At 32.9% G+C, this 21220-nt stretch overlaps 2 protein-coding genes across 4 annotated transcripts in view; one reads left to right on the top strand and one right to left on the bottom strand.

Moving 5' to 3' along the window:
• LOC149423226 (galectin-7-like) overlaps nt 1-6333 on the bottom strand; it is a 45633-nt gene extending 39300 nt beyond the window's left edge. Inside the window, exons 1-2 of one of the 2 annotated variants that reach the window (XM_089632587.1) lie at nt 6234-6333; nt 5240-5439 (exon numbers count right to left, since the gene is read on the bottom strand). The gene's annotated coding sequence lies outside the window, so the exon portion shown is untranslated. Of the gene's footprint in view, nt 1-5239; nt 5440-6233 lie in introns of those variants that run through there. The other variant, XM_089632588.1, reaches the window with a different exon arrangement.
• LOC149423225 (uncharacterized) overlaps nt 1-20504 on the top strand; it is a 147878-nt gene extending 127374 nt beyond the window's left edge. For both annotated transcript variants that reach the window (XM_089632586.1, XM_089632585.1), the window contains 6 exons: nt 8398-8537; nt 9151-9263; nt 11910-12067; nt 13477-13597; nt 14575-14747; nt 15462-20504. In XM_089632586.1, coding sequence (XP_089488712.1) covers nt 8398-8537; nt 9151-9263; nt 11910-12067; nt 13477-13597; nt 14575-14747; nt 15462-15580 — 824 coding nt within the window. In that variant the 3' untranslated portion in view covers nt 15581-20504. The remainder of the gene's footprint in view (nt 1-8397; nt 8538-9150; nt 9264-11909; nt 12068-13476; nt 13598-14574; nt 14748-15461) is intronic.
• Nucleotides 20505-21220: the final 716 nt, after the last annotated feature.

The following is a 21220-nucleotide window of genomic DNA, read 5'->3' as shown; positions in this document are numbered from 1 at the left end:
AGATTGATGAAATTTTGCACACTTGACCTTCAAAACAAGAAGAACATCACTGTCTACTTCTAAAAACCGCCCATCCCCTTTTTCCACATGTTAAAGCAGAATTTTGGTACGTTTACCAATTCGACCTACAAAATAAGAGGAAAATTTTTGTCTGTTGATTTCAGTGAACTCGGCCAACGCACTGGCAACGCCGGGGACCACAGCTAGTTAACCACCAAAGTAGTTTCGATAATATTTAGATTTTAGCATAAACAATGCTAACGTAAACTTTTTAGGATTTTACACGTCAATTTCGTAGAATGTTATTTTTAACGAGATTTTAGAGACGGCAAGTCTACTTCATTAAATATGTATGTTGCTTTTCTTGTTGCCATATTGTCTACGTGTGTATCATTGAAATGTCAAACCGTAATAAAGGTTTTCCAAGTATCGGAAACTTGACATTTGAAATACATAAATAATTTTTTCCACCAAGCTATCGACGATTTTGTACTTTTCCTAGATTTTGTACCAACATCAACAGTACATTTTCCGTTTTATCTATTATTCTTGCATTCACTAACCGGTTTCACTCGAGATCAAACAATACTTTTAGAAATCTTTTTTTTTGTTATTTAAATAATTAATTTAAATGACTCATTTTCCTACCATAAAACTTATTAATTGTTAGTTGGGTCATGTTGTAAGATTGAATGGAATGGGAAAGAGAAGGAGATGGGGAATAGGAAGGTTGGGAAGTACCTGAATGTTGTGGAGAATTGTAGATACACGAATAAAATTGAATAGTGCTAATTTATTAGGAATCTTTACAAATCATTCATAATCCGGCTAAAAACAAGATTGCAGGCCATTTCCCGAAAAACTTTTAGTAAATAACAGAACACGTGTTCAGACACCTGTTTGCCTTGATGATATATAAAGATTTTTATTTGCACGTGTATATATAACTATAAAGGGCCTGCAATCCTGTCTTAAACCTGATTACCAATAATTTGAAGAAATCCTTAATTAGCAATACTCATTTTTCTCCATGTACAAAATGCTGTTAATATAATTACGTTTATTTTAGATTTTACCTCGTTGATTAGCAAAATATTCGCATAAAAGACAAAAATAACTATGTGCTCATTTTTCATACTGCAATGGCCATTAATCTAATAATGTTTTAAAACCACCCGTAGTAGAGTCGTAAAAACTTTATCAGCATAAAACAAACATTTTTCTTACTTCGTATCTAGGTTAGCCTACGCTGTAACAATGCACTTAAAACTGTTTAAAAAACATTCTCCAGATTGAAATAACGTAGATATTGTAATGGGATAAGTTCCTCCCACAGTTGCACAGCCCGTATGATGCACAGGTGGGGCCTATAAGAGTCGGCGACGTGTGAATGCCGTACTGTGCAGAGCACCGAACATGCGGTCAAAGAATGCCCGCTGTAATCACTCCCCAGCGGGACGGATGTGAAAATCGTCAAAAAATCTTAAAATAGTCCTATTCCTTTAAGATAATTTCTCTTAAGTCCTGAGCCAGTGTTTTTCGTAATTGTGAGGCTCGAGGCCATAGCCGTTAATAAGAATGCAGATTTACTTAATAACTCTTCGCCAAGTATGAAAGTATTTTTTACCGTTAAATGAATATTTCAATGCTCCATAGCTCAAGACATAAATGTTGCTATATCAGAGAGAAGAAGCTGTGCAAATTTCATTGCACCAGAGCTCACCGTTCAAGTGATTTTGCATGCATTGTTTTCAGCTTGTTTTACTGTATTCTCCATACGAAATGGATTCATTATTTATTTTAAATTCGTGTTTTCCGAATATTGTGTATTTTAAGAATAGTAGCAATAATTCTGTAGCTTAAATGAAACAGAAAATCCATATTTTTTTCTCAGTTTCAAGTCACCGGGGTCACACAAATGTAAATTTTGGGATAATTCTCCAAAAAGTTCACCGACCCCTGCACCATCGCATAACCGTTGGTCCGGGTCAAACATGATCTGAATCTCAATTGGCCACTTCTGTCAATGATTAGCACCATGCCAGAATAATATTATCATGGACATAGATCATGCTGGCAGAATGTCTACTGCTGTATGACTTAATCATAGACATACAAATTGATAGACTTGCCTAACATGAAATCTGGGTATCATTTCGACAAGCTGGAGGCAAACCACGTGACCATATTTTTGGCACATTTGGCACATTATTTTTTGCTTTAATAAATTACGACATCAGTAGTACGTTGACCGCCGAAGATTATAAACAGAGTTTGCGCAAAAAAGTAAAGTTCAGTTCGCTAAAGTAGGACAAAGGTTTGTTGCGCAGTACATTTAGGGTTTTTTCCACGCAGGATCTGAATGTTCGTTTTTACACGACCCGCCTGGTGTAGCGACGGTAAACACATTTGTAAAAGTGTATATGTTCGGGCATATATACCTATAGATATTTTCAACTATTATATCCCACCTACCCGTCCTTGTAACCCTGTCACCAGGAGAAGAAAGGTTTGCCAGTAGAATTACAATTCTAAACCGCCTCTGTAAGGTTGCATTCAAAGTTTAGTGCAATTTCGCCGTGGATTGGCCAATTTGGCCAGTGATTCGATAACTCTTGGAAATAAAATTCGTAAGCAGATTTTATTTTCGAGTACTGAATAGCGGTATACCTTCAGATTAATTTACTGATAAATCACAGAAAGGTAGACGGTCGCGCGCGTCCCACGCTCCGCGCACTTGGTTTGCTACCCTGCCCCTGATTGGCTGGTCTATCAATTTGAATGTCTATGGGCTTATTGAATCACAGTGAACATCGGAGGTTATATTTATAAACAACGATCACCTTTCATGAAGTATTACGAAATGAATTGAACAAGCTGCGTGTTTCAGATCAGGAACTCGGTTTGATTTTTTTTTCTCTGCAGCCTTCTTCAGAGTGCTGAGAAAAAAAAACTGCTAAAAGTTGTTATCTACCTGACTGAAAACTGACAAATTTAGATCGGCGATACCAGTTTTCTCCAGAAATGCACGGAGAAAACTGAGTATTTCTGATTTAATAAAATCCCTATAAAATATTAGTACTTGCATAATTTATCGGAACACGTTTTATGCAGCTGCGTTTATCCTGATATTATATAATTACGAAATTGAAAAATATTACAATTTTTAAAAATACGTGTTCCGTTATCGCCATAACACATTCGTGTTTTACTGATAGTTTATTAGAAAATCTGTCAATTCATTCGTTAAAGGCCTGCAGTCCCGTTTTTAACAGGAATGCCTTGTAATTTGTAGACATTTTTAACAAATTAGCAATATTTCATATCACTAAGTTTTCTCCGTGTGCCAATGAAATTGACTCTTCTCGAGAAATAATTTCGATTTTTGAACGCATTTGAAATATATTTTTTTTAATTAACTCAACTCAAAAGGCCACCAGGAAAATAATTTCCCTCGGGTCCTGTGTCATCTTTGAGGATGCTGTGTGTATGGTATTTTTAGGAAGGAGAGAAATTTCTGGGAATGAAACAGGTATTAGGGGTGGTTAGATCTGGGGGTCACTGTGTCCAAGAGTGACGGACGTATGACTCCATCTCTCATCCAAGAAGCTGGTGGGCAGACTTATCTGCCACCAAGGCCTGGACAAACTTCACCCCGTGAACCCGGACACCCCTACTAAGTCGCCAAATATAGTACCGCTTCGGGTGACCCAAAGCATTGGTGCTGGTTATCCCATTTATAATTCCCGTGCAGTAATACCCATACCAACCTCCCACATTTCATCAAGTAATGGAGCGAGCTTCGGACACACGGACACGCCCGTTTATACATACGTCAGTTTATATCTTGAGAGAATTTCAAGCCACTTTCCTAAATAGGCAACGATATAACTTGCGTCTTACTTGCTAGTCATAATGTAGGCGTTCTTAATAACTACGTCGTAGATTTGACCGCCAACGAGAAAAATAACTAATATAAAAATAGACTGGCTAGTTGCCGAGTGGACAAATGCGTCTGGTCCCATCAGGCGGGTTCAATCCCTCGCTAACTAAGTCCTCCATCATTGCACAACCAACAATCACAACGATTAATTATGGAAGTTGGAGGTTAGAAGATTTTCAAATATTGTCAGGTTATTCGTAACCTCGAAACGTTTATCTTTCTTTGAAATAAATTGATAACCATTTTATATTATTGAGTAGGTACCTTATCGCTTTAAGCACCTAAGTAGTGCTAAAATTAGCTAAATGCAAAATATCTTTTTTTGAATAAGCGTTTACAGTTTCGTGTTAAACGAATTTTCTTTTTAACCGGTGTCGTCTTAAACGGTTTCCACTCTACTTTTACAAACTTCGTTTAAATTTGTATTTTTCGGAGTCCCCCATGAGAAATGTCCAGACCCTCTTTATCGAAAGAAAGATTGGAGGAAGATGGAAAATCGGCTGACCAAAGTGAGCAGTGAATTGGTCTTAATTTCAAATTAAAAAATCAACAGAATATGGAGATGTATTGTAGAAATTAATAAACTTAGCCATGCGTTGTTAAAAGAAATTTAAGATTTTTGAAGGATTCCATTTTTCGTTAGTGTGTGTTATCGTTTTGTGGAGCTGAATGAGAACAGAGAACACAATCCCTGTACATTCGTACAATTACAAAGTAACCGTCAGTAAACAGAAATAGACGTGACTGCATAGAGCACTGAACAAAACCCATTTAAAACTTATCGGTAAACGATCGATGCTTCACGTACGCGAGGAAACACTCAAACGTAAATCTATGTCGATTTGTGTTCGACAAAATATAAAATACAGACGTTAAATAAATTATTTAGATTTGTATTTTTAATATTCAATGAATGAACAATGAAGTACATAATTGTCAACAGAGATCTTTACAAAAAATAATCAGCTTGTACATCTGACAAGCTGATTGATTGACACGACAAATACGAGTAGATTTGTGACTACCTAGTTAAAAAGATACCTACCTCATACACAAACGTATAAATTTTCTCTTTTAATCGAATCTTTGAGGTTACGTCGCTATTGTGATCATACAGATGTTAGGTTTCATTATAATTTTCTTGTTTACATCACAAATATGATTAGATTACGTGTTTGATCATGTTTGATCTTTTTATCGCTACTTAGAGGTTAAGTCGCCATTTATCGCTATAAATGCAAATGGACGTTGTTAAACATTCAAAATTAGAAGAGAATAGAGGAATGGCGCACATACCTTTAGTATATTTTGAAAGAAGAACGTTTTATTGTGGAACTTTACAGGTTTAGTTTGGTTTACACTCGCGGCTGTTGGCTCTGTCTGATAACCGGCTGGACTAAACTACTAAACATAAACATCTCGTGCCTACCTTTTAGAGGTAGAGGCAAATACCTGTTATGGCCATGCGTCAGATGAGAAATGAAACATCGCAGTATCTGAAATGTTGACTGTGTAACTTTGTAATAAATTATAATAACTGTTGTTTCAGGCATTGTTTTAGTCAAACTAGTTTTATTGAAATTGTGTCGTCTTTATTTCCATTCGTTATCCCGTTTTTACTAAAAGTTTAAAATAAATAGTTATTTCATTTTTTTCATTTTCGAACTGGCCGATCGATAACAATACTACAATCTGTAAATTTTATACATAATTTGATAGTTTTAAAATTGCGTTTGCATGGAGGTTTTCAAATAATATGAAACTCTCATTTTGATTTTTTGGGGTATAAAACATTTGCAGGTTTTTTTTATAAGCGAGTCAAAAAAAATCATTGTGATATTTTCCGCCAATCATTTTTCGGAAAGATGCATTTTTTGCTTTAATTTTATAGTCTTACCTTAACTTTTAACAACCACCACCGATTTATCATATTGAAAAAAAAGGTTCGAACTAAAAATAAAAATTATTTTAGAAATTTACTACCCATTTACAAGTATTATGATATATGTTATGTAATTAATTTTTAAAAACGGTTCCGTGATATTTCATCAAAATGACAATCGAACACACATGTGATGAAACAAAAACTAGGTTAAATAGTTACCTAAGTAACCTATTTAACCTAGTTTTTGTTTCATCACTTTTCATGACTTTATGTCACTTTTTGTAGCTGTGTTAAACTGTAATTTTGATGAGATACCCGGTCACCGTTAAAAACATGTTAAAACGCTGCAGGTTTTGTAAAACATAAACTGCTAACTGTGATAGTACAAACAGTACATGAATTTACCTGGCCATAGCTGGTTTCACCGCCCATAACAACATGGGCGGGAAATTCGCGCGGGAAGGAAATCTCGATTGAGTGTATTCACGCGGAAAGGAATTTAATGTTTGCCGATGCTTGACCGCCTCCGTGATTATTAATAATACTATTTCCTTCACTGTATTATTTACGTTCAATCAAGAAATATGCTATTATGTTCCTTAAATAAATAGCGCAAATCATCCATATTGGATTTTCTTTGATTATGTTGTACATCAGGCGTGAACACATTGCACCTATACCACCAATATTAGCGAATTTAATATATTGGTTTAAAATAGAACTATGTCCGTAAAAGTAATGAGTTTTGAAATGCTACTTATTTTATATGAAGGTATGTCGTTGCGCAATTATGAACGCTAGGTAAATTATATTAAGAATAAATAACACAATAAGCTTGATAAATATATTATTTCACATTTAGCGAAATATTCACAATTTTCCAGATATATTTTTAGAAAATGCACTTAATGTAATTTTAAATTAATTAGTTTGGAAAATCTTATATCTTCCTTCTTATTATCGCACTAAATTTTAAATAATTTAGCTAATTTATTTATTTATTTATTAATCTTAAGTTAGCTCACATCTTCGTGTGTGCTAATAGTTTTATAAACATATAAACATGTACATTGTTTGGCAAACATAATCTTTCTTTAAATATTTCAATAAAGTTAATTATGGTAGTGATATTATTTTATTAAGTGAAGTTAGGCTCAAGTGACGGAAAAAATGTGAAATTTAGTAAAACGAAATACCTATTCATGCAGTTCTTACAAACTTTGCTGTTGTAGTTTTATATAATTTTGTTTTGAACTTAATGAATTAATGTTATATCCTGTCTTACGTTTATTATAATATGATTTCTTGTCGTAATATGACACCCTCAATTATACCAGAATAAGCTCCATAAAATAAATGAATTGCTTACTTTCAAGGGCTATTTTTTTTTAATATAATCAATATATTTTATAAAAGTAAGTGTAGAATATGCCTGCCACTAAAACTCAGAAACGAATCCCGGTACGATTGAGGCAGTTATATGGTGTGGTAGCTCTCTATCCCTCATCCATGAAGAAGGTTCCCGTTTTTACGGGCGTGCTTTTGAAGATATAAGGGCTGGAAGTTTCGCTCTCTAGGAATTTCTAGAACTGTCCAGAACATTCGAGAACATTCCAGAACGTCCCGGAACATTCTGAAATGTTCGGGAATAGTCTGGAACGTTCGGGAACATCCCAGATCATAATGAACTAAAACGGGATTACAGGCCGTTTTCTGATTAACTTTTGGTAGATTCGTAATAATATAATATAACTCGTGTTCATTTACCTGCGATATTACCTGATATAATATATGTATAATGAAACGAAATTCGAAAATTTTTTTGAGGAACACGTGTTCCGACATTGTGGCAATACATTGGTATCTCTAAATAGTAACACAAAGTCACTATCCGCGTCTGTCTGTTTGTGCGTGTAGTTCTTCTAAACTATGCAACGGAATTTGATAGGGTTTTCACTATCATTTAGAGAACTTCTTCCGGAAGGTTTAAATACATAATTCATGGATATTTCAAGTAGAGAAAAGTCGAGCAACGCTGGGTACCCTTCGGGTAGTTTTCTTATAAATTTTAATATTTATTATTCTTATTAGAGGTTCAGTCACAAGGAGGAAATCCATAGTTGGTTTTATTTTGGCTGCATTTCCCGAAAATAAATAAACAACCGTGTATTCCAACTGAATATCTCAATATAGCACTGGTACCGCCTTTCAGACTTGAAATGGTTTTAGTTTAGTGATCATGTTTCACCTAAATATATCACTGGATATCATGAATTTCATCATTTTTTCAAATCAAATGGTAATGGTTTTCGTATTACGTTTTTTGTGACTGCACTTGTATTTAGTAATTGTCATACATGCACATTCATTTTAAATAATATCATAATCATAATGAATGTTCGCTTCTCCGATATGGTGCTTGTGTAGGTACTTTAAAAATTAATTTATAATGTCAACATTAGAACATAATGAATTATAAATAATACTTGAAAAAAAAACAATTTTGAATAAATATTCCGTCTTGCCTATTTGAATTATTAGTTTAATAATATGTTGGTGTCTTTAACAGGCGAGTCGAACGTGTACACCCTGGGGAACATTGGAGCCCATAGAGTCGTCAGCACCAAGCTGCCCTCTCTGGGCCACACCAGGGAAGCTATGACTGCAGCAGGGAACACAACCACCAGACTGCTGGGAACCTTCCAGAAGGTAATCATTATTTTTTCCTGTATAAAAATATTTTTCCATAGAAGCATTTTTTTCCATACAAACAATTTTTTTCTAAAAATTTTTTTTCTTGATTTATCGTGAAGAATCACCTCCCGAAGTTAGAGCAATTTACCCCCGGACTCGTTATTAGTGCATTTAAAACATAAAGCTTTATTTTAAAACAGTTTCAAGTACCTAACCGTTTATTTTGAGAAACAAAAACGGTTTTGGTTTTTTTGAAGATTAAAACTGAAAAGCCCACCTCTAGTAGTAACCAATGTAAAGATACATCCACAGCAATAAAAATAATTAAAAACATTGACAACGATTTGACAATTCATTTTAATAACTAATAAAAATAAAAAAAAATCTAAATCATTTTAACAATTTTTTTAACAATGTTTAAGTTATTTAACAAAGAATGTTTAATCATTATTAGGCTTTGTTAATAAATTTTTTAAAAGATCCTAAATATTCTTTCCTTTTATCAAGAACCGGTTATTTTTGTAACCTTAGAATTATTTTATCACGTTGGTTGCGTATATTTTGACATTGATGTTGTGCAATTTTGGTTTTTGCTTGTCAAATTTTGAATGTTATATTATTATTTTAGATTGACCATGTCCTCCTCGTGGGGGTGGCAGGAGGAGTGCCGCATTACACAGACTACAGTCGCCACGTCCGACTGGGAGACGTCGTCGTGTCCACCCCTGATCCTAGCAATAAGTATGTTTCCAAATCTACTAATCTTTTAATCTAATTTACTTGGAGGAAGTGGATGACTTTGTATATTTGAGACATGATAAAGACATTAATGGACACATACTTGGAAAAAGTGGACGAGTTTGTACACTTAGTATATTTATGCAAAAGAGAATATGCCGTATCTACAGATACAGCGTTCTAGATTACAGCGCTCAATCAATTCCATTTATCGAGTTACATCATATAAACTTACTTTTATTTGTTTATTGTGGTTATTTTCCAAGGAATTGACAATGGTACAATGCTGTAATTGTAAAAATGAACACTTCTGTAATGGAAGAACACTAATTTAAAATACAGCATTCTGCCTGGACAATCCCACAAATATACTGTTTTGCCATTACAACGCCGTTGCCGTGCAGGAGACAGGACATTTGAAATACAGCATATTGGACTCACATATCGGCAGCTATCCATTCCACGTGCGCGCCGCGTGAAATGTCTATGTGATGTACCTCCACAAAGCTAATTTTGAGAATGTCCTAAATTTTTTTTTGACCTTTTGTTATTTTCCTCGCAAACCAATAGTAGTAACAATTTAAATTGGGTGATAGGTATGATTGAGAATTTATTTTAAATGTTTAAAAGAAAAAACCAAGTACATCAAGAATTTCAAAATATGATATTTTTATACATATATTTTTAAACATATTTTTTTTTAATGAAGGGTCAATCTAAGTTTTCACCAAATTTCAAATTGTTACTGCTCTTTGTTTGCGAGGACAGTAACAAAATGACTTTTTGGAGATACAGCTTATTGCCAGTACGCAGGTATGGGAGGACTGATATATCTTAAGGGCACTTGTAGAAAGTGGATGAGTTTATGTATTTGAGAAGTTTGTTCGGGAGGACTGATAAGGCCACCGACGGAAGCGTACTTGGAGAAGGTGGATGAGTAAGTCTACTTGGTACATTTATTCAAGAGAATCGGGAGAACCGATACCGGTACTTTTTAAGGGTATTTGTAGAAAGTGGATGAGTTTGTGTACCTACTTTGGAGTTTTGCTTGTGGGAGATGGGATCCAATTTAATAATCCTAGATATTCGTCAATTATACAATAAGACTATTCTTATACATATACATATGGAAAAAAAATATCATCAAAAAAACACAACAAAATATTCATACACGTTACTTGTCACACCTAAAATGTGTAATTCCTCCAACAAAAACAGCATTTGCCCAGCGACAATTTTCCTATATTGCTCCCAAAATATTCAATTCACTTAATATAGGTACCAGAAAATCGTAAACTGAACATCTTTATATAAAAAAATATTCAGAATTGGCTATTGGTAAAGGGAAGGAACTATTGCAAAGAATGTCTCGTGTCATTAAATTAAATTAACTGCTCTTTTATTCCATTATATTCATATGTTTTCTTCTTATTTTTATATCTTTTTTTTTTTCTCTTATTTCTGTATATCCTAACATCTTAACATTGTAATCTAAAGAAATATGGCTACCATAATACGGGCATGTGCCTAGTATGGTGGCTGTAGAAAACAAAAAACTGTAATTATTTAAATTTTTATGAAACACCAAAAAAAAATATATATTAATGGTGAAATTCCATGTTGAACCATCCTATGGATTGACCTTCCAGCGGGCGCGCTGTTGTAAAATTTACGACATACACGCCTTATCGCTTCCCCCACTCTTACCACTTAGTGGTAAGCATCGAGCTTTGAGCTATGCTATAGTCAAATCAAATCAAATCAAATGTCAAACATTTACCGCAAGATAGAAGTGCTTTTCTCAAAGTGAATTACGGTTGGGAAGTTGAACCGATAACAGAAGAAGAAAATAGAAGCCTTCAAAAACGCGGTGTTTGTCGGTTATGTGCACTGGATAAGAAAAGATCCTCAGCATCAATGAAATGTTGCCGTTGCTAGTCCTTTACATGCAAGAACCATTCTTCAGTTGAGGTGGTTTGTAACAATTGTAAGGATGAGAATATTGATTCTGACTAAATAGGTCGATAAAACATTTTGTATTGAAATATTAACATGTTTAGAGTGTTGCTTCATTTTTTTTTTAAAAAGTAAAAAAAAAATTTTAAGTACTGCCTATTATGATTTTTTATAATCTTAAAGAAATTTACTAACATTTATATAAAGAAAACACCACTCACGTGGAGAAAACTCGATGACGTAAAATTTACGACAAGCGCCCGCTCAAGGAAAATTTCTCAACGCGCCCGCTGGAAGGTTAAATAAATCCAAAATACTGCAATACTGATATAACCCTAATGAACAAAATTAAGAATGGAAAGCGTTGATTGTTTGGAGCGGGTGGGCAATGAAAGGAATTGAGAATAAAAGTGGAAGGTAGAAGACTTAGTGGATATAAGACGAAATCTAATCAAAGTCCGAACCTTCACCTTTGCCTTTTTTTTATTAATGGTCATCAGACCATCAATTCTGAAATCAGTTACTAACATCAAAAGATTATAACTTAGTTGTATACTAGTCTCGGCGAGAGGTTGTAATATCTTCTGTCATTTTCATACTAGACGTATGAGAAAGAAGGAGACTATCGTCGATGATGTACGTACGAGCTTTCATTGGGACTGGAATATAGTATAATAATTTCTTTTATTGCAGATACGTGTACGTGTACTGTGAAAAGGCCCTGCCCAACACAATGGGCGGGTATGACTTTGAGACACGGCCCTACAAGCCAAAGGACTCGGGCCTTCTGGAATTATCTAAAACATTGTATTCACAGCCTGAAGCTCCTTGGCTCAAATATATTGAAGAAGGTGAGTCACTTGATCATAAATTATAATCTTAAGCCCAAGTCTTCCATAGGAAATATTACAACATTGTATGAATCTTTATTTTTATAGAGTCATATTTGATATTGCTCAGGCCCCGTAGTAAGAATTCGAAGATGGTTTGGAAGGGAGATATATAAATACGAATGTTAGAGGGAGCGCGTTAGTATTAAAAACGATAATAATTAAGCGAAAATGGTGTAAATATTTAATAATACATGACTCTTTTGAAATAGAGCAAAAATATCTCGACAAATGCTTATGTTTCATTTAAAGAAACACTGTGAATTTTTTCATTTAATAATTTTCGGAGCTTACTTTGCAATTTTTTTCTATCGAGGGAATTTCATATAATTAACGTTTAGGTGTAACAAATGTATAGATATTATCGTCAAAAATAACATTTATATTTTTTGGAACTTAACAACTTAAATAGTTAACGAGAAACTTGTTTTAAATCTGTAGAAATTGGGTATGCGGGCTTAATATAATGCAAGTTTTCCTAATTTAAATTATTACAGTCGGTTCCACTTAATTGGGACATATCGGGTCCCAAAAATTTTGTCCCAAATCAGTATACATAATTACATTTATCCGAGTTCTCTCCAATGTGTTTTAACTTTATAAAATTTTTGAAAAAAATATTAATTATAGAAAAATAATGATGTACTAGCTATAGGTACATATTATGAAGTTAAAAAATAAAGTAATCACAGATTGGTAAAAATAAATATTTAGAAAAAAAAAAACAATTACATACTAAATGACTTCAAACACGTGTGGCGACGTACTGTGAACTGAACAACTATATGTAGACGAATGTCGGTGGACAGTGAATAGCCTGCGTGGGCGAAGTCTACCGAATTACTGCTGAATAAACTCAAAACTCACGTAGCTCGGCGCGTCCCCGCCCCTCACCTGCACCGCATACCGCACATCTGCCCTTCTTAAGTAAGACACGTTTTGATTCGACTTTGAACAGAATTTGTCCCAAATAAATGAAATGGTGTCACATATAACCTAAGTAAATTAATATTAGTATATTTATTTGATTTCTGTTCCTTGGGTTTTGGCCCAAATAACCGGCTGTCCCGATAAACCGGCGTACCAATTAAGCGGAATCAACTGTATTTCCAGGTTTTAATTTTACAACCATAGGTGATAAAAATAGTATTCTAGTTGTAGGACAAATTTATTTTGCTAGATTTATGCTTTTCTGTTAATGAAGCAGTATAATGGTAAACAAAATAGAAGAACTGAAAAAACAACAGCAAAAATTCTTGGAATGATTCTGGTTGGAAGAAGATCCCCATGAAAATTTAAGTAATAGTAACTGCCGAACTCAAAAAGATTGAAAACCATTGATATAATGCATCGCTTTTATTCTTTAACAGGAGCCAAATCATTGAGTATTGAAATTCCTGACACTGAAACAGACAAACTGTACATGTCGCTCGGTGAACAAGGAATGATTGAAGTCGCCCATCCAACGCCAACACATAATAATAACATCAGGTGAGTTATAATGACTTCTTATCCAAATACTAATCATCCTTACCTACTATACAAGCAGTCAACATTCTTTATTGTATTTTTTATTTATCCTAAAACTACCGCGCTTTTTTAAATTCGGGTAAATTTTTATGTGCGAAAGAAAGAAGTGGATGAGTCCCATAAAAAAAATTGTTAAGTGTGCAAAGTTGCCCTTTGTAACATATCTTGTAAGTAGTAATTCTCAGACCACATATCACAGCTCATTCCAGCTTGCTACAAACTCCTGGCACTATACTAAGCATGCTAGAGTATGCTATTGGTATATGGACTAGCACCAAACTAAACACATCAATATACTGGAATAAATTTAAAAAGAATCCTCAGGTATATATTCTATATGCGAACACGTGGAACTTATCCGAGGTTCATGCTCCATACTGACATACTTAAGGCAATTAATGGATTTTGCCTAGAAACCAGACATCAAATGCATAAACTCTGTTAAAAAGAATGATTTTTGGAATGCAATAACTTATATGTGCCGGAAAACTTCAGGTGTAGTCGTCTCAACTACTTGTTCAATATACCACACAGCAGAACAGATGTTCTAGCACAGCATAGTGTGACAAGAAGAATGGTGCTGTTTAATGATTTTTCTAAAACAGTAGGATATATTTGATTACTCTTTAAATAACCTTCAAATTTGTATGTTTACCTATCTTCCCAAATGTTAAGAATGTTATGTTAATCTGTTGTACAATAATTTAAATAAAAGAATTTTAAAAGACTTTTGCTGAACAAAAGATCATAAAATATGATTCGGTATTTGAAAAGCACGGCAAGAACCAATGGTTTTCATTTGAACTTATTTTTACTTTTCCATTAATCCTTTCGCACACATATTTTTTCTGAAATCAAAATCGGATTGTTGTAAATTTATTCCATAATCATTTAAAATGTACCGTTTTTTCTTTCGCTAATGCAATAATTTCTTGCAGTGAATGTGGCGGCAGGGTCCAACTTGGCCCCGTAGTTGGGGTTGGAACTGTCTCCGCGGCGGCGAGGGCAGCTCTGGCCACCCACTGCAGCGCCCTGGCGCTAGCTGCCCCGCTGCACCCTGTACTGGACAGCGTCATCGGCAACTGCAGAGATTCCTTCGTATGCATAAGGGGTAAGTTCAACCACTAAAATAAAAAAGTCACTCCGCATTGAGGCATACGCACAGTATCTGGGGTAAGTCGAACCATCGAACTTTGTTCAAAGTTACCCTGCACCAGGCATAATGTATTTTCATGTGCATCCATCGTAAGTTGAACTACTTAACTGAGATCGAAGTTACCCCACAGACTTTTCTGTATCGTTTTACAGTATCTAGAGTAATTTGAACTGCTGGGCTTTGATCAAAGTAACCCCGCATTCAGACTTAATAATTTTATGTTACGGTATCTGGTGTAAGTTGACCACTGGACACTGTTCGAAGTTACCCCGCATTAAATTATAATAATTTTTTATATTATTTTAAAATATCACCCTGGAGACTCGTTTTGTTGTACCTACGTTTATACTTTATGTTACTTACCATGTAATTACATAATTAATTTGTGAATGTATTATTTTTATTTACACAAAGTATAGACCAGTTTTCCATGCATGCATATTTGAAAGGTAACTGTCATACAAACATCGGAGTGTAGTGTAAAATACCTTTGAAGTATCAATTAATTATATATGAAACTGTACAATGTTTGAAGGAAGAAGGAGGTATATAAGTGAAAATAAGCTAATTTTTAAAATTTTCAGCTATTTAATGTTTATGGCAACACTTCCTTTTCGCACTCAGAGAAATTTATGTTTATTCATTTGTTAATTTTGTCCCCGTTCTCAGGAATATCAGATTACCAAGACGGAAGCAGAGGTAAGGAATGGCAGCCGTACGCTTCACTGGTCGCCGCAGCCGTCATGAAGGCCCTTGTTTGTGCCATGGATCCTCCCGCCAATGACTAAACTGACCCCATATTTATTATTCATCACTGCTTTGTTTATAATAATATTTGCTGAAACATTTCACCATCTTAAAATCTCATCATCCTGTTATTAAAACAACTCACCTGGTTTATACTTCTTAATAATTGGGTGATTAAACCACTTTACCTAACTTGTCTTTCAAATTACTTAATTGTGTGATTAAACCACTTTACCCAACTTGTGTTTCAAATCACTTAATTGTGTGATTAAACCACTTTACCCAACTTGTGTTTCAAATCACTTAATTGCGTGATTAAACCACTTTACCCAACTTGTGTTTTAAATCACTTAATTGTGTGATTAAACCACTTTACCCAACTTGTGTTTCAAATCACTTAATTGTGCGACCAAATTACTGTTCTATTACTGATACAAACTATTGTGTTAATAAATCACTCAATTGTTTGACCAAATTCATATTATGTTACTAAAACATTTTGACTTGTTTGTGTGACCAAATCACTTTATTTCTAAAAAACTTTGTTGTCTTCAAAATCACTTAATTTTGTTACTAAAACACCATAATGTGTTTATAAAAAGTGATTTATGCGTTTGTCTGACCAAATCACTTCGTTACTAAAACACAACATTGTGTCACAAAATCGTTTCATTTTGTTACTATTACATAAGATAGTGTAAAAACACTATAATTTATTGTTGTAAACACAAGGTTGAGATGCAAAATTGTTACTGAAACACAAGGCAGTGTAAAATCACTACAATGTATTGTTGAAAATACGACATTGCATCACAAAATTCCTTCAGAGTAAACTCCTCATTGTTTTACTAAAACAATGAGTTGTTTTACTAAAGCAACTCATTGTTTTACTAAAGCAACTCATTGTTTTACTAATACAACTCATTGTTTTACTAAAACAACTCATTGTTTTACTAAAGCAACTCATTGTTTTACTAAAGCAACTCATTGTGTTATTAATCACTTATTTGTGTGACCAATATTCCGTACTTTACAATTGTTTAAATAGGTCTTCCTCATTCTTTAACAAATCGAAATGATTTTTTTTGATCAAGATACTAATAGATAAAATCTAACGTAAAGATGATCCATGCTTTTTAATTTTGCATATTCCCAGTGTTATTACACAATTGGGTATTCCAACTATAATCTAATTTCCGCACAAGATAATTAATTTTAATCAACTAAAAATAGTACAATAGATTTACGGCCTCAATTGTAAAATTACCACAAACCATGCCTCTGAACCATTGTTTATTAAAATTGTGGTTTTATTTCCGGATCATCATTTTCATTGACGTAAATGCTACGCTGAGCTTAAACTGTATTGTATCTAAGTATCCAAAATTGTTAACCATATTGTCAATATGATTCACAAAAAAGTACCTACATAATAATATGTAAACGAAGTTTAATAATGATGAAAAATCTTGCTCAATATAACATTAATTTTCGTACTTTCAAGAATTCTATGAAAATCTTTCTATTTGACATTATAGAACAAACATAGAATGTAGAGTATGTTACCTCTGTATTTAAAAAAGCCTTTATTGCCACATAATTATTTTTTTTCATAAAATGAATACATAAAATATAAACCAATAAATGTGTTCGACTAGTTGGTCCAGCAAATTTTACAATAAACTTCTTACATATTTTTGTGATTGTTATGATACCACAAAAAATCAAAATTGCGTAACTCAAAGTTAGATAATGCATAAATTTTTTTTTATTATTCACTTATTAGTTTTTTTTATGTTTACATTTTTGTAATTTTCAAGATCCATTAGTTCATATTCACATGCCATAATATGGTAGTCCCGGAGAGATGTTATACATATGTCGTCAGTGAAAAATCTTCCTTCTCACACGTCTTGTATGAAAAATACAGAAGATACTAGAATGATGATATCATCTACAACCTCTCTCTGAGTCTACTTATCACTTATTTGCCATGCACTATCATCATTTTATAATATTACGTTTTTACATTTAAAGTTTACATTATTGTTTTTGTTAATGTTCGTAAATTATTGGAAATTCATTACTCTGTACTATTAGTTTCTTATTAATGAGTCTTATAGTTTTAAAGGCAGCAATCTGACATTTTTGAGAAAAAATTAGTTATGAATGCGGCAACATTGAGGATTTCAAACACTAAATATCTCTATCAGAATTCCGAACAAATATGGCGATCTGTAATATCGACCAATCGCGAAACAAATTTAAATAATAATAAATTAGAATCATAACTGGCAATCTGACACAATTTCGGAATCAAAGGCAGCAATGAGTAAATGTCACTCAAATACGGCATTCTGGAAAAAAATATCAACATAAATCCACAATATTGACAAAAAATCCTTCAAATTAGCTAGAAAGAAATGTACTGTATACAACAAGCATTACATTATGTGATTCTGAGTGAAAGGTTTTTTGGTCTGCTGAAAAAATAATGTAGCATCAGATTGCCGCCTTTAAATTATAGGACTTGTATCAGACCAAACTTAATATAATGCAATATCAGATTGTCGATTCTAATATTGTAGGATATAGGTAATATATTCAATATTCAATAGGAAAGGAAACAATATCTATTAAGATTATAGAATCTATTTAAATGTAAGAGATTAATTTTAGGTGAGGATAAACAACTGTTTTATATAAAAAAAATTACAAATTTGTAAAATATATTATATTCTGGAGGAAAAGACTAGATTCTCTCATTATCATAGGTATTACATCAATGGCTTAGAGCCCTAATATTGTATCTCCACTTTTGTATGTGAAAATGAATAATGAGCTAGACTCTAGTAAGGAGAACCCAAATTTGTGTAAAATATTGCAATTCTAACTTACACCATTCCAAAAATAATATACATATTTACATTTTTCAATTTTTCGGAGATTCATTTTTTTTTTTTACTTCTTTATATTGAAATAATGTTTGATGGAGATACAATATCTTGGATTTAAACCACTGATGGCATTGTACTCCATTTATTTAGATAATAGGCATGCATCAGTTGGATAAATTTTTTTTTTATCAATGATAGAAAATTCATAGATGTTTAATTTGGTTACATGAAAAATAATAAACAAGGTTAGTGCATTCTCAATGTTCTAGTAATTTTAATGCATCATCCTAATATTACGTAAACATATTTTATTAAGTACATAATTGTCTATTTTTGTGTCTTCTTATGGAATAAAATAATATGTATGTATATCATTTCATCAAAATGCCTTTATTAAAATACAAATGTGAATATTCTTTTGATTATCACTGCCATACAAATCTTGTAATTGGAAACATCATTTTATTCCTAGTTGATTAAGTTGGTTTTCAGTGTTTCTATTCTTACATGTGTAGTAATAATTATATCCTAACACTTTACGAGTAGAAAATAAAAAAATCTTCAATAATATTGTAAAATTACTTTGTAGCACCATTATTAATTAAATGGTAATGAAAAACTTTGTTTTAACCACGGGTTTTAATGATGTAATATATTAACATCTTTCGGAACCAGCGGCTCCGATGTTATATCCGAAGCATCTTGATGAAGGAACCAATGGTTTCGAAGCATCTTGATGAAGAAACCGATGGTTCCGATGTTGTATTCCAATGAAGGAACCAATGCTTCTGATTTAGTTTCCCGATGAAGGAACTGATGATTTTGATATAGTATCCTGAAGAAGGAACCGATGGTTCCGAACATGTTGATATACATAATTAATATAGTGATTAAAACAGAGTGTTTCATTACCATTTATTTATAATAAAAAATACTACTAATCTCCTTTATTAGGAAAAATAATAATTACGTAGTAGGGACTCAAATATATTAATATATTATATAGAAATACTATTTAAATAGATGTAAAAATGTGTTGTAGCTAGCACAATCAATTCTAGAATTAGATTTACTGACATTGCGGTGAATGGACGCTTCAAATGGGCTCAAATACAATCAACATTACCAGAAATACGTTTAATTCAAAATATAAATTTTAGCTATTAGCTATTTTATCAAATATAATTCTCAGTTGCGTGGTTCAGCCACGATTTTATACTTTTGGTCAAACAATCTAAAACCTAAGAACACTAAGTCATGGTATTAAGATTTATTTATTGCTATAGTAATGTTTTTTTTAATATATTTTTTTAATTAAGTTCCTTTGTTAAATTAAATATCTCTGTTTTATTATGTAAACTAGCGCAGACCTGTGAAAAATCACAGGATAGTCTGAATTCTCGACAAATCAGTTCCAATTTTGAAAAGGGCAATTAAAATAATTATATTATAGCTGGTAGGTAGGTATTTTAACATACAAACATTTCCAAATTAGAAAATTACACTTGAATTCTGAGCAAGTCCGAGTTCTATAGTTCATTGAACCAGAGTTACGTGGGACAGACACACAACCGAAATTACATTGTACTTTGAAATTAACTGTGTACCTATTCAGATACTCAACCCTGTCATCCAAATTTCTTATCAACCACACTGTACTTGATCCCAATAATGATTTTTTTCCATGCAGCTAGTGCTATATTACATAATATATGTATACCTGCCTCAATGTATGTACATATAATGTAGATTGTTTAAATATTTTAATTTCTAAAGTTTCCCAGAAACCTGCTGGATGACAACACCACGGGCAGGTCCCCTTTTATTTACAATAATTATTTTTTACATTTATTATTTGCACCATTTTGTCTCTTTTTTGTAAATTGGTATGTAAAACTTGCCTAAAATGATTGTGAAAATGTCTTCAAAATCATGTAATTTAGTTTTTGTGTTTTGTCTGCTAAGCCATCTACAATTTATTCTCACTTATTTGTGTTTATTTGTTTTACTTTATAAGTTTGTACTCTTTATTAAATTGATGACTAAAATACATCTCACTTGATTTATATCTGTGTGTGTTTTTTTTGTAAGAGTTCTGCCTTTCCACTGAGAAATCCAAAAAGTTTATTTATTTTAAAAGGCTGCAAGAGCGGAATTGCAGTATAGTGATGGATACAGTGAAGTATACATTATACACTCAACTATGAATCCAGAGGCAGCGGGTTCAAATCCCGGCATATGCAAATAAATTAAAATTCATAAATATGAGTTATTTCACATTTAATTATAATATATTGTGGTATATTTGCTGCATGTTCCGGAGTGGGAGATACTCCCAGTGTGGCCCTGGTGAAAGACCCATCATTCAGAATCGAAGCATTGCTTGAAATGGCGTGTTTGGTGACCAGATCTGAATAGCCAGGTACCCCACTTTCCTATCCCTATCTCCTCCCTCTTCCAACATTCCTCCTTCAACCGCACAAAGTAGTTTTCTTTTGAATTTTGGGTATTTAAAAAAAAATTGTCTTGATTTTATAAATATTTCATAGAATTTTTTATTTAACATTTTTTCATATTCAATACAATCCTTAACATTTTAAAACCAATAATAATAATATTTCATTTGCAATCCACAATTGTTTGACATTGAGCCTTTCTTTCCACTGTCTCTGTATCAGTAAGCAATCAACATAAACCGAAGACACGCAAAAACGTAAAGTTCGCTACGGTATGCAGCGCAGCCATTACGGGAATTTTCTGCACAGGGTCTTCAGTTTACGTCGA

Source organism: Hesperophylax consimilis, chromosome 6, assembly GCF_061612785.1.
Source record: "Hesperophylax consimilis isolate HC1 chromosome 6, BYU_Hcon_1.0, whole genome shotgun sequence".
NCBI lineage: Eukaryota > Metazoa > Arthropoda > Insecta > Trichoptera > Limnephilidae > Hesperophylax > Hesperophylax consimilis.
Note: the sequence above shows the minus strand (reverse complement) of the source record. Positions and strands in the feature narration are given on the sequence as shown.